At 44.2% G+C, this 12,963-nt stretch overlaps 2 protein-coding genes across 6 annotated transcripts in view; one reads left to right on the top strand and one right to left on the bottom strand.

Annotated features, from left to right (window-relative positions):
* BRINP2 (BMP/retinoic acid inducible neural specific 2) overlaps positions 1–5,380 on the bottom strand; it is a 127,504-nt gene extending 122,124 nt beyond the window's left edge. Inside the window, exon 1 of the mRNA XM_040446699.1 lies at positions 5,127–5,380. The gene's annotated coding sequence lies outside the window, so the exon portion shown is untranslated. The remainder of the gene's footprint in view (positions 1–5,126) is intronic.
* Positions 4,328–12,963, top strand: part of ASTN1 (astrotactin 1) — a 304,165-nt gene continuing 295,529 nt past the window's right edge. For 4 of the 5 annotated variants that reach the window (XM_040446692.1, XM_040446697.1, XM_040446693.1 and 1 more), the window contains exon 1: positions 4,329–4,971. In XM_040446692.1, coding sequence (XP_040302626.1) covers positions 4,689–4,971 — 283 coding nt within the window. In that variant the 5' untranslated portion in view covers positions 4,329–4,688. Of the gene's footprint in view, positions 4,972–12,963 lie in introns of all 5 variants that reach the window. The other variant, XM_040446694.1, reaches the window with a different exon arrangement.

The following is a 12,963-nucleotide window of genomic DNA, read 5'->3' on the forward strand; positions in this document are numbered from 1 at the left end:
GAATTGAGGGGTTGGGGGGGGGGGGGGAGAAAAGGCAAGACTAAGGAAAAAAAAATTATTAACTTTGGATCAAAGAGTGTGAAATATATTCTTGATGTCCTAATGGGGATGCACAGCTGATTTATGTCCAGCTAACTAACATACTCCACTAAATTTTGGCAAGAGCATGGGAGAGTAATTGTTAAAGAAAAATCCAATTCAACAGAAGAGCTAGGGGCTGGAGCTGGCAAAGGAATTTGGGGAGTTCACACCAAGTCTTGTGGTGGGGAAAATAGGGAGAGAGAAAAAAAACACATAGAAAGGGAGACAAGTGTTTTGATTTAGCTTCCTTGAATGAAGAGCGACATCAAAGATTATTTTGTAAAAACCTAGAAAAAAAGTAAAAGAAAGCAGAGGTTTAATGAATGCCCAAATAGTACACATCAGGATTAGCTAAAAAGCATCAAGGAGCCAGATGTTCTGAATGAATGGGGAAAAATTAGAACTATTTCTCATATGGTCCCCCCCCTTAGCCCCACCCATCCATCACTTTCACCTCCTCTGTATCTTATTATACAGGCTTGACCTTCCTTCTTCTTACTGTAGGTATGGAGTTCTAAGCCATGTTAAAAAAATTAATGAGGTATAATATACATTAAAAACTCCACAAGTGTAGAGTTTGATGAATTTTTGCCTATATATGCATCCACAATGACTACCTACATCATTTCCAGCACCCCGGAAGCTTGTCTGCACTTCTCAGTCAAAATCCCCCTCACCGCCAGAGATAATCGCTATTTTAATGTCCATCATCAAAGACTGATGGCTACGTTTTCCTGAATTTCATAAATATAGAATCCACATGTATGCCTACTTTTGCGTCTGATTTCTTTTGCATATCATTATGTCTGTGAGACCCATCCGTGTGTCTGCTTGTGTATTTTCTATTGTTGTATAGTATTCCATTGTGTGACTATAAGCCATGTATCTATTTTCCTAATGACACATTTTTTGATTCCCTTTTTTTTTTTGATTATTAAAAGTAAACCTGCTATGAATGTTCACGTACATTTCTTTTGGTGAACACATGCAGTCATTTACCCTTGGTATACACCAAGAGTGTAAATCACTTCTTTTGCTCTTGGGTACTACAAGGGAGACCATTTCATGAAGGAGATTCTGAAGCTTACTTTCTATCTGCAATAATTGAATAAAGAAATAAGGTCAAAGGCTATCACACTACTGAACACTAACTAAAATGCCTAAAATGTGTCAGATCCTTTCCATACATTTAGTCTCATTTTCTTCTCACTACTCTAAAAGGTATGTATGTTTCTATTTTGCAAACAGGAATATCCAATGCAAGACATTATGTTAGGAAGTGGCCCTCGGCCTTGTAAGGTGGAGAGTACACGCATGTGAATGCTCTCTGTGACGAGCTATGTGAGACAAGAATGTGGTAGAAGGACCCACTACGTAGATGAGGCTGGAGACTGGTCTGTGGAGATGAGACACGACCTGGAGAACACAGAGCAGTGCATCCCAGTTGGACCAAATGGCATGGGAGGACTGGAAATGGAAAACAGGCTTTAATTTGATTGGAATGGAATGCATATGTGTATTGTCAGGGGAGAGGGGATAGATTAGACATTAACAGAACCTGCTATTGAATACATCTTGGTGAATATAAGTATTTGCACTTATCTGTGGCTTGTATTACTTGTGGACTCCATTTCACTGATGGGGACACAGAAGGTAAGAATGGTCCAATCTCAGGGTGCCTGGGTGGCTCAGGTGGTTAAGCATGGACTTTGGCCTAGGTCATGATCTTGCCCTTCTAGAGTCTGAGTCCCACATAGGGCTCTGTGCTGACAGCTCAAAGCCTGGAGCCTATTTCAGATTCTGTGTCTCCCCCTCTCTGTCTGGTCCTCCCGCCCCCCCCCCCCGCCCTCTCAAAAATAAATAAACATTAAAAAAAAAAAAAAGAATGGCCCAATCTCACTTCCAAATAAGCAAATTACAGACTCTAGACTTGAATCCCAACCTGTTGTTTCACTACATCATGTTGCCTGTACACAAAGGTAATGATTGAGATGCTTACAAGTTTCTCCCAGTTCCATTTAAATGTAAAACATCACAGGATACAGATGGTCTAGCTTTTGTGAACTTCAACCTTTCCCCTATCTCTAGGTATTTAATTCTCTAAAAGGAGGCCATGTGACATTGTATCTATGTTTACAGGAATCCTGTGCCCTGAAAAAATCTGACCTCAATTTATTTGTACAGTTCTTCTGTCTGATCTTTCCATAGAGAAAGACAAGAGGTCTATAAAGGCTTGAGTCAACAACTTCCAACTATTTCCAATTCAATACTCATTTTTTCAATGACCATTTAGTCTACACACTTTTTCTTGTAAATGTGAGTAGGAAACCGTGTAAAAATGACTATAGATAGGCAAAGAATACTAGATATTGACTTATTAGAAAATCAACCCAAAATGGTTCACATGGGGTTTCTAAAGTGACTCGACACTTTAGAAAATTAGAAAAAAAAAAAGATTTCAAAGTAATAGACTATATGCTACTTAAAAGCAGGAGTATTTTTCCTCTAGAATCTGTCTGTGCCTAGCCTAATGCCCAGCATATGGTAGGTACCTAAATGTTTACTGAATGAATTACTGTGATATGATAATCCATGGGTGCACCTAAATGTAATGTAACTGTGTTGTGGAAAGAGCATTAGGCAAAGAAGTCTCCTTTGCGGTCTTAGCTCCACCCCTTCTTAGATTGATCTTGGGCAAATCACCTATTTCACTGGCCTCAAGTGCCTCCTGTGTTAAATGAGAGACTGAACTAACAGATGATTTGGTAGTTTTATGCCATTTCTCCCATTTTATGACTAAGTATGTTTTCCTGGCATCTACTCTAGTTTTTCAATGGTAAACTTCGCATAACTAAGTTCAATAGTGTTTTTTATGCTAGGGAGAGTAGGAAAAAAGGTATCACAGGGTCTTTCTCTTCCTCAGTACCTCCTAGGGTACTTGTGAGAATGAAGAGAAGGATGCGTTTTGGAAAGGATCATTAGCTGATAAATCTTTTTTGCAGTGGTTAGTTCTCAGAGTATGGTTCTCAGCTTATCAGATTCAAAAGACAACTTGTAATAAAGTATTTTTGTTCTTTTTCTCCTACCAAACAGGTCTTTTCACCCCTTGAACATGGCTCATTTTCTCTATTCTCATCCATCAACTAGAGTAGCCACGGGGAAATATGTGGCAAAGGTTGTTTTTTTTTTTTTTTCTTTTAAAGGGCGTACATTCATATATGCCAATACATTAACACCAGGTACAGTGAGAATGAAATTGTTTCTAAAATGGGGATCCTCTTTGGAGAGTGTGGTGCATTAAATTCCTGGAGAGCAGTAACTACCTATAGGAGACTTACAACACTATCTAAGCAGCACGGAATAAATGATGTCGGAGGGGCAAGCTTTTAAAAGAAATTATTGGCTATCACGTGAGAGAAAGTTCAGTAAAACATCAGATTCCAGCACACACAAACTTCACTTTTCTATCACGGTTTATTGCATATAGTCACTGTTTTGTTAAGGCAACACTGCCCAGCACTAGTGGAAACACACCTTATATGGGTTTTTGCCGTTATCTACGCTGTTCTACTTCTGATGGGGCTGGGACTGACTTGGTCCATACCGGAGGGACATTCTTTTATTCCGTTCCAATTCGTTAGGGGTATTTAGACACTTTGTTTCCACATGTCCTTCCAGCTCTGATCTATTTACTGGATTCTCTAAAATTAAAGGCTCAACAATTTCTTCTACTTTTTCTGTAAGTTATAGCACTCCCCACATCATTTTTATATTGGTTACCAGAGATAACATATGTAACAGAAATGGAACAAAGGAGAGAAAAATCGCCAATAAAACTTCTGGTCTTCAGCTTCACTGTATACAGTGCATTGGCTTTGTTTTGCTGTTCACATCTGCCTCTTGAGAGATCTACAACCCACGTTATTTCCTCTAAATATTTCTGCAAAGTAGTGCTGAGTAAAAATATATACATCCATATTTCTCAGCACCCGTTTATCCAACATATATTTGCACAAACAGTGGGTAAAAAAGAATGGGGCCACCTACACCGACAAGATAACGGGGGGCTCATTTGCATCTAGAAAGACACCCCCCCCCCACCTGCTCTCAGGAAACGCCTTTTAAGGTGTGTGCCTGTGTGCCCTTCCCGAGCCATCCGGATGATGATGCGAGAGGGAAGATTTTGCATTGCAAAGACCGATTTTTAAAAAACGCTGGGCAGGTAGTTCCTAGCCAAGAGCGTGCTCGTGCCGGGGGAGGCGAAGGAGGAGAAAGGCGGCAGCACCGGCAGCCTGCTGGGGGCTGACCTGATTCCCTAGAATCCTCAGCTCCCTTCCTCTCTCCTCCGACGTCCTTCCTTCCCTTCTCTCCTCCTTCCCCCCCTTCCCTTCCCCAGCGAAGCAGCTGCGAGGAACAAAGAACGCGGGCGCTCCGGGCAGCAGCGCGCAAGCCCCGCGCACGGCGCGCGGCGTCTGGCTCCGCGGAGCTGGGCTCTCCCGGCTCCACGTCCCTCCGCAGCCTCCCCCGCCTCCCGCGCTCGCTCGCTCCCGCCCGCTCGCCGCCTCCCCCACCTTCGCGGCGCCGGAGGAAGGCGGCCGGGGCTCAAGATGGCTTTAGCCGGGCTCTGCGCCCTGCTCGCCTGCTGCTGGGGGCCGGCGGCGGTGCTGGCCACGGCCGCCGGCGACGTGGACCCATCCAAGGAGCTGGAGTGCAAGCTCAAGAGCATCACGGTGTCGGCGCTGCCCTTCCTGCGCGAGAACGACCTGAGCATCATGCACAGCCCCTCGGCCTCCGAGCCCAAGCTCCTCTTCTCGGTGCGCAACGACTTCCCGGGAGAAATGGTCGTGGTGGACGACCTGGAAAACACGGAGCTGCCCTACTTCGTGCTGGGTGAGTCCCGGGGGAGGCCGAGGCGGCCCGAGGCGCGGCCCGGCGCCCCCACCCCCCACCTCCCCTAGCTCCACACACCCACTAGCCGCCGACCTCCCCTCCCCCACAGCTACCTCCTGGATCCGCCCCGCGCCCGGCCCGCCCTCCACACCCACCTGCCGGCCAGCGCCTCCGTGCCCCCGGCTTCTCCCCGCTTCCGACCTGGACGCCGGGCCCTCGACCTCTCCGCGGCCGCCCTGCCCCACGGAAGCGGGTTGCAGGGGTCTCTCTGAAACCTTTCCCGGCCTTGACCTCCCCGCTTTCCTTCAGGAGCAGACTGACAGAGCACTTCTTGGAGGCTACCAGCTCCACTCCCATAAGCCCTTCTCCCCACTCTCTGGCCACATGCTCAGTTCTTGGCTTCACACCCCCCCCCCCCCCCCCGGACACCTACGGCATTTCCTGGGGGGAGTTAGAAACAGGTATCTGGCCCCCACCTTGGCAGGCGTGTGCAGGCCGGATTGCACCGGCTGGATCTCTAGGCTGCACCCTCTGAGAGGGTTCTTTATCTTTCACCAGATTACTGACACTCTTTCTGGCCTTCCTTCAGAACACTCAAGTTTCCTCTACCCCTGATGTCCATCCTGGCAAGTCCTCCCTCGGTGCCTACGTGCAACAGTGTCCTCATCCAGCCACCTCCACATGTCCATGTCACATCCCAATTCCTCGCATAGAGAAATCATCCGACTGTAGTCTCTTAATGTTGGCATCTTCTTTGTTCCCAGTGCTACCTTAGGTAGGCATAGACGTTCCTGCACCCAGAATGATCTCCCTGGGTAAGAGCTCTCCGTTCCTTCCTTTGTTTACATTTCTCTCCCAGTACCCCTATTTTAATTTTCTTAGGCCACAAAACTCCTTCAGATCCTGGAACCTCTACGTGTTTCTGATTCACCTCTTTTTCACTCCCAGGCTGCAAAGATATTGTGGTCCTGCTCCAGCATCTTGCAAAGCACCACAGGTTCATGTGACTTCATGAACCAAAATTTCCTTTCCTACTCCCTGTGCAGATGTATGTCTCCCCTGCTGTGCAGGCCCACCATGCAGTCCATTTCTTTAGTGATGCTCTAAATCATCCTTCTTTTGCCCAGGCAAGAATTCAGAGATAATCCAATTCAAAGTTCGTCTTTAGATCCAAAAACTGAAAAACAATGAAACCGTCCAGGAGGCTGTTGCGTCTACTTAATGTACTACCAGCTGGAGTTCACTTTGTAGGAACATGGCTTCCTGATGGCCATACGTAGGTGACAGCCACATGTGGAATGTCATCTAACATCTCCCTCATGCTCTTTATTCGCCAGAGAACTCTTCATAGTGAAAGCGTTAAGAAGTGGTTGAGTAAACCTCCCACTCTCCAACCCGCACAGAAAAGCAATTTCAGAAATTGCCCAATCCTTTGAAAAGTTGGTTTGCGTTTCCTAGAGTGCAGCTTAGTTGACCCCATTAAGTCCAGCCTACACTCTGGATGGCATTATTTATTTTTGCATTAAAGACATACCAATAACATAATAAAAGCTGGGGGCTGGCTGGGAATGGGGACACTGGGGATATGCTACTCATTAAAATGTACAAAAAATTGCCAGGTTATTCAGTGGTTGTAAATTTTGTGTGGAAGTCATGCTGATGTGCAAGTACTATCTGTTCATCATAATATACAAGAATGAGTATAGGGAATTCTGTGTTTCTAAAGAGCCCTGTTTTGGGCTCTACAATTAGTGTTTACTGTGCATGCGGAGGGCTGTGTGTGGTGTATAAAAAACGGGAAACTGGACTAGCAGTTCTTCAAAATTTTCATGTCCTTTTTTGCAGAATCCCAAAGCCAGGGCCTAAATAAAGCCTGCTGGGATCCAGTGTGCACAGCGAAAGACCAGATGTTAAAGAATGGGGTTTCTGCACCTCTATGCAAAGCTGCCCACTGCAGCACCCTGCTGGAGTTGCTATGGTAACCTCCTGCAACTTGGCATTTACATACAGGAACAGACACACTCTCACTTCATGGCCAGATGCATTTCCTAAATGCATTGATTGTGTCTCCCCCTACCCCCTGTCAGTGGGGGCATGTTCGGAACCAGAGATGTGCTGATGCCTATCCCTTCTGGCCCAGTATTCCCAGGGGGAATAGGAGTGACTGTCAGCTTGTGTAAGGGAGCAGAGCTAGTCCAGGTTCATGGAGGAAAGACTCAAGTGTATAGTTGCTCTTGAAGTTAAGTTTTGTGGTCCTGGATTCTGTCGCTCGTGGCCAATAGTAAGGGCTGTAGTGACTTTGGTTTTGAGCTTCCCCTACTCTTATCTCTGGAACTGAAGTGTGCTTAAGCAAGTCATCCTCTAGAGGAATACGAATTTACTAGTCCTGGGAAATTACTGATCGTTCACTTGCTCAGCACTCGTTGGCATTATTAGGATAGACAAGTGGAAAAAAAATAAATAAATAAAAGGCCCCTGCCCTCGGATTCTCTCTAGTCAGGGAAAACAGACTGAAATACCTGTAAGAATTGGAAGAAATAACACTTGATCGTGTGGTATGGGTGTTAAGGGGCGTGGGAATGCTGGGGAAGGAACTACTTGCTTGGTAAGAGCAGACTCCATGGATGACATGGGCTTCATTAGCGACCTTGACCCAAATCAGGTCCTTTGATTTCCTTTTGTCTCCAGGATCAAGTCCTGTTTTTTCAGTGAGGCAAACAAGACTATGTTCTGACTCCAGCCAACGTCTCCAGCCTCACGTCCCTGCAAGACTTTGCATATGTTGTTCCTTCTACCTGGAATGCGCTTTCCCCCTTCTCTACTTGGCACCCATCTGCTCTTCCTTTTAAACCATGCACACTTGTTCACCTCTCTAGGAAGCTTTACCCGTCCCCCAAGGCACATGCATGTATCCCACTTCCGTCCTCTTTGTGCGGATTTAAAAAGTCAAAACACGAACGAACAAGATTAAAGATGGATTCAATTTGGCTTGGCCAAGGGGAAGGTGAAGCCATCTCAGCAGTGGGTGGGGATGAACAGGAATACGGGATGGCCCGCGTGTGGTGCAGTACTGGGATCGCCCTTGTGGGAGGAGAGTCGTCGGGACGGTGTGCGGCTCGAGAGAGTGGAGCGTAGTTCTCCGCTTAGAAGCCAGGCAGTGCAGGGCTGATTTGACATAGAAGGTCCTGAAGCCTGACTCCCGGCAGCTACCTCAGTCAGCAATGCTGTGGGTTTTGCTTGTAGGATGGGTCATCCTGTGGGGCAGTGTTGGGGAGTGGAGTGGGGTAGTGGGGGCTCTTGTTGTCCAAAGTGAGTTTGCAAATGGTGCAAGGGCCACGTGTAACTTTCAGTTGTGCTTTGTTTGGCTATGTGTAATTTTAAAATGCTTTGACTCGGAATGTTTTTAGTCAAGGCCTGCCATCTCTAGATTGTCATGCTTCCCTTTTCTTTATGGTATTTATCTAGCAACTCTAAGCCAGGCAGTCTAAACCTGCTTTCAGAAATGTTGGGGAAACCCTATAATGTTCCAAAGTAAAGACAGTTTCCAATTTAAGATCTTTAGATGCATAGACCTGTGGACTAAAAAGAGGCTATAAAATAACCATAGGCTTTTTTGTTTGTTTGTTTTTTGGAGGGGCATGGGTCTTAGGTATTGCAATCCAGGAGATAGAGTCCATGGAAAAAGAAAGTATGCTCAAATTGCAAGCAGAGAGTGCAGGTTTGTAAAAGCAAAACCCACATGGTGACGAAACTTGTTTTGAAAGAATTATGATTGGTGCTGACAGAGTTAACCCAGAGGCTACAGGGTTGGCTATTAAGCTAACAGGTGTTACATTGGATTTCAGTCCAAAGTAGAAAGATATGTTCCAGGAGGTGGTCCAGTTGTAATGGACAGGTTGCAATTGATGAACTCAAAAGTTCATGGTGTTCTAGAGAATTGAAACAGGAGAAGTGAGAGGGCCCTGCTTCGTCAGTATCCTCCCCACCCTATTGTGTTTGGACAGACTGTTAGCAATGTGTATTTCACGTTGGAAGTTTCTTTAAAAGGCCTTATTACTCTCTCAGGAGAAGATAAAATCATGAAAATTTCCTATCTCAACTAAAATTTTGTATCCGAGCTCTTAAGACCGTAGACCTTCTTGCTTTGGAGGTATGTCTGATTTTGACACAGTTGCTTAACCTGCATTGAAGTGTGGTCTTCTGTGCTGTGAACAGAACAGATTTATCAGTCTCACTACTGTTGAGGGGTGCTCCTGTGTTTCAGACCCAAAGATTGAGCTCGTGCATGTGTGAAACTTAGCGAAGAAGGCTGTTTCTCCTGAGCCTTGGTGTTTAGTTTTAGCTGCCATGGCTTTTGATAGAAGAAGGTACTCCCGAAGATAAATCAATCAGCCTGCAGGGATGTAGTGCGTTCCGACATGCAAGGTGCAGTTTAAACTGTCTGGAACAGTCCAGTGTGGTGGTTAAAAGAACAAGCTTTGAAGACAGATCTGGTGTCAACTCCTGGCTTTTCACTTCTTCCAACAGTGGAGAAAAGTAAGGATCAGAGAGGTTAAATAACTCACTCAGGGTCGCAAAGCTCACAATTGATGGATCCATTACTTGAACTCAGGTCGATATGACATTTAAACCTTTCTCTTAGTGGCGATTTTATGCCTTAAAAATTTTCAAAATCTGTTCTTTTTCATGATTGGATAAAAGAAGGCTCGGCAATGGTGTAGGATAGGGAAAGTACGCCAACCTACTTTGTACAGAAGAATCCTTCATGACGTCTACGTAAATACCTTTTGAATATCCTTGCCCATTGAGTGATTTCTCACCCAAGCCTTAATGCGGAAGAGAGTGAACTTCATCAAGAAATATTTGCCTTAGCAGGTACACTTACTCTCCGAAGCAGAGATGGGGATTCTTGTTTCATTTATAGTGTCCAGGTTTGGGGAGCCATGTTCCATGATGTGTACAGACGGCACCCTCTGTGGTGATGAACGATGTAGGATCTGTGGGGATGAAGATAACCTGTCCAGTGCTCTTCTTGCAAAGACCCCGCAGAAATGCAAACTGGGAATCCCAGAGAGATGGCTCCATGGATAAATGGAGCCATCCAGAAGGTTTTAGCTCCTGGTCCCAGGCCACTGCCCTTTGTATTAAGTGGCCTTGTGCTTTGAATCCATTGTCAGGGCTCCATGGAGCTGCTCGATTAGCAGTTACTGAGCTTTTTTTTTTTTGATTTTTTAAAAATTTTTTCTTATTTTTGAGAGAGAGAGTGTGAGTGGGGGAGGGGCAGAGAGAGAGGGAGACACAGAATCCCAAGCAGGCTCCAGGCTCCGAGCTGTCAGCACGGAGCCCAATGGTGGGGCTTTGAACTCACGAACCATGAGATCATGACCCCAGCTGAAGTCGGATGCTTACCAACTGAGCCATCCAGGCGCCCTTTACTGAGCTTAATTGGCTTCCAGTGTGATAGTGGGCATAATTTTCTACCTTTCTGCAAAAGTTGAGCTTTGCTTGTTAGGAAACAACCGTACATTTTTTTTTTTTTCACTCGTCCGCCCAATTCTCCACTTGAGAAGAAACTTTAAAATTTCTTGTCCTTCCTTTTACTCTCTGTTACAGTCAGCTGCTTAGGTTAACAGTAAATAAATTTATATACAGTGACAGCCCATCTAAGATACCAGGACGATGAATGGTAGCAATCTGAAAGTAGGGTCTCCTATACTTACATAACTCAAAGCAGAAGAATGCACTAATTTACAGTATTGAGAGGATTATTATTTATAGTTTGTCTACAGAAATGTAGATTTTTACATCAAAGGCATTTTGAATGCAGGGTGATGAATTTTACAACACTTCAGATGCTCTTGTAGATATACTGATAGGTTTGAATTCAAGTCATTGGAGTTTTTGAAGGAAAAAATGAAATACGAGTTTAATTTCTTTATAGTTTTTTGGAGTGAAGATTGAGGTCTTGTTTTATAGAGCATATATATATATATATGTATGTATGTATGTATGTATGTATGTATTTGGAGGGAGTTTTTTTTGAGGGTGGAAATGCAATTAAACCCAAAAGGCTTGAAGTTTCTCAGATTAACGTCAGTTTATGGGCACAGAACTTGACTTCCTTTCAGCGGGGACACGTCCCATCTTTATTTCTCCACTTTCACACTGAATTGAAATAGATGCACACAAATGGCAGAAAAAAGCTCTTTTATTTAAGCAAGTTAATCTCTCAGGACAAGTTTAGGCCTCTGGTAATTTCTAATGTACCACAACTTGTTATCTATCATCATTCTTTTTATTATAAGTATGTAATAGTTATTAACTTATTTTTTAAATTGCATACAATTTAAAATTTTGAGACAACACGATGAAGCGCCTCTGTTGATTCCTGGGTTTCCAAGGAACAAAATTTGTACAAATTAAACTGTTGCTGATAGTTGTCTAAATTGATATATGACAACTTTTACAAAACAGTTTGGTATCACATGGTAAAGTTGAGAACATGCACGTCTCACAATCCAGCTTTTCTACTTCCAGGTATTTACTACACAGGAATTTTTATATGTATATTGTTAACCTTAAAATAAAAGTTCTTGTGGTGCCTGGGTGGTGCAGTCGGTTAAGTATCCGGCTTCGGCTCAGGTCATGATCTCGCAGTTCGTGGGTTCGAGCCCCATGTTGGGCTCTGTGCTGACAGCTCAGAGCCTGGAGCCTGCTTTGGATTCTGTGTCTCCCTCTCTCTCTTTCTGCCCCTACCCTGCTTGCACTCTGTGCCTCTCCAAAAATAAATAAGCATTAAAAATAAAGTTCTTTTACCAGCAGCAATGGGTTCATTTGGGAATGGCAGAGAATTCCAAATGAGGACATAGAATCTATGGCAGAACCATAGGCAAGTCTAACAAACAAAGGAGAGGAACATTATTTTATGGAGAAGACAGAGGAAGTTGAGAGGGGTTGTTTTAAATGACAGTCCGTTGGTGAAAAGCAAGAATTCAGGGTGATGATGATTTCTCACTGTCTGAGTTGCAGGGCTAGTGGACTTCTTGTAGAAGATTCAGTGTACATCTTTTCCTGTTGGGGCCTGTAAACTGATCGTTCTTTCCTATGAATGATTCTTCTGTTGGGGTTTGTGATTGATAGTTCTTCCTGTGATTGACATTGAGTGGTAGGGCTCCCCCTTCTAGCCTCCCCGGGTCACTTCAATGAGGTTTGCCTTTAGTAATTTTCACAATACACAGGAATGTTGTAGTAGCCTTGTTAGTCATAACAAAATCTGGAAGCAACCAGTGTCCATTAATAGGAAGCTAGAAGTATGGAGGTGTAACACTCATCCAATGGAATGCTATCCAGCCATGAAAATAAATGAATTGCAGACACAGACACCAACATGGATGCATCTTACAACTGTAATGTTAAGTAAAAAATAAGCAACTAGCCGAAACATTCATACATCATATTGGGGCACCTGGGTGGCTCAGTTGGTTAAGCGTCTGACTCTTGGTTTCAGCTCAGGTCATGATCTCATGGTTCATGGGTTCGAGCCCTATATCAGGCTCTGTGCTGTCAGCACAGAGGATTCACTCTCTCGCTGTCTCTGCCCCTCCTCTGCTCTCTCTCTCTCTCTCAAATAAACATTAAAAACAAGTACAGCACGGTCTCATTTATATAAAATTCAAAATAGCAACACATCATTTGAGGACATAAAGATACACATTTTTTATTAAAAGCAAAGAAACAAAACCCACAAAATAAAAGCTGGGTGTTATGTCTGGTGGAAAGGGAAGATAATGTGAAGGCGGAGGGAAAGAAGAGGGGCTTCAGACATTCTGGTAGTGTTTCATTTTTGTTTTTGTTCCTTGTTTAAAAATAAACTTACATTTTTTTTTTTAGTGTTTATTTTTGAGAGAGAGAGCATGAGTGGATAAGGGAGGGGCAGAAAAAGAGAGAGAGACCGAGAGAGAGAGAGAGAGAGAGAGAGAGAGAGAGAGAGAG

The sequence above is a fragment of the Herpailurus yagouaroundi genome, unplaced genomic scaffold (assembly GCF_014898765.1).
Source record: "Herpailurus yagouaroundi ecotype Mexico unplaced genomic scaffold, PumYag 195, whole genome shotgun sequence".
Lineage (NCBI taxonomy): Eukaryota > Metazoa > Chordata > Mammalia > Carnivora > Felidae > Herpailurus > Herpailurus yagouaroundi.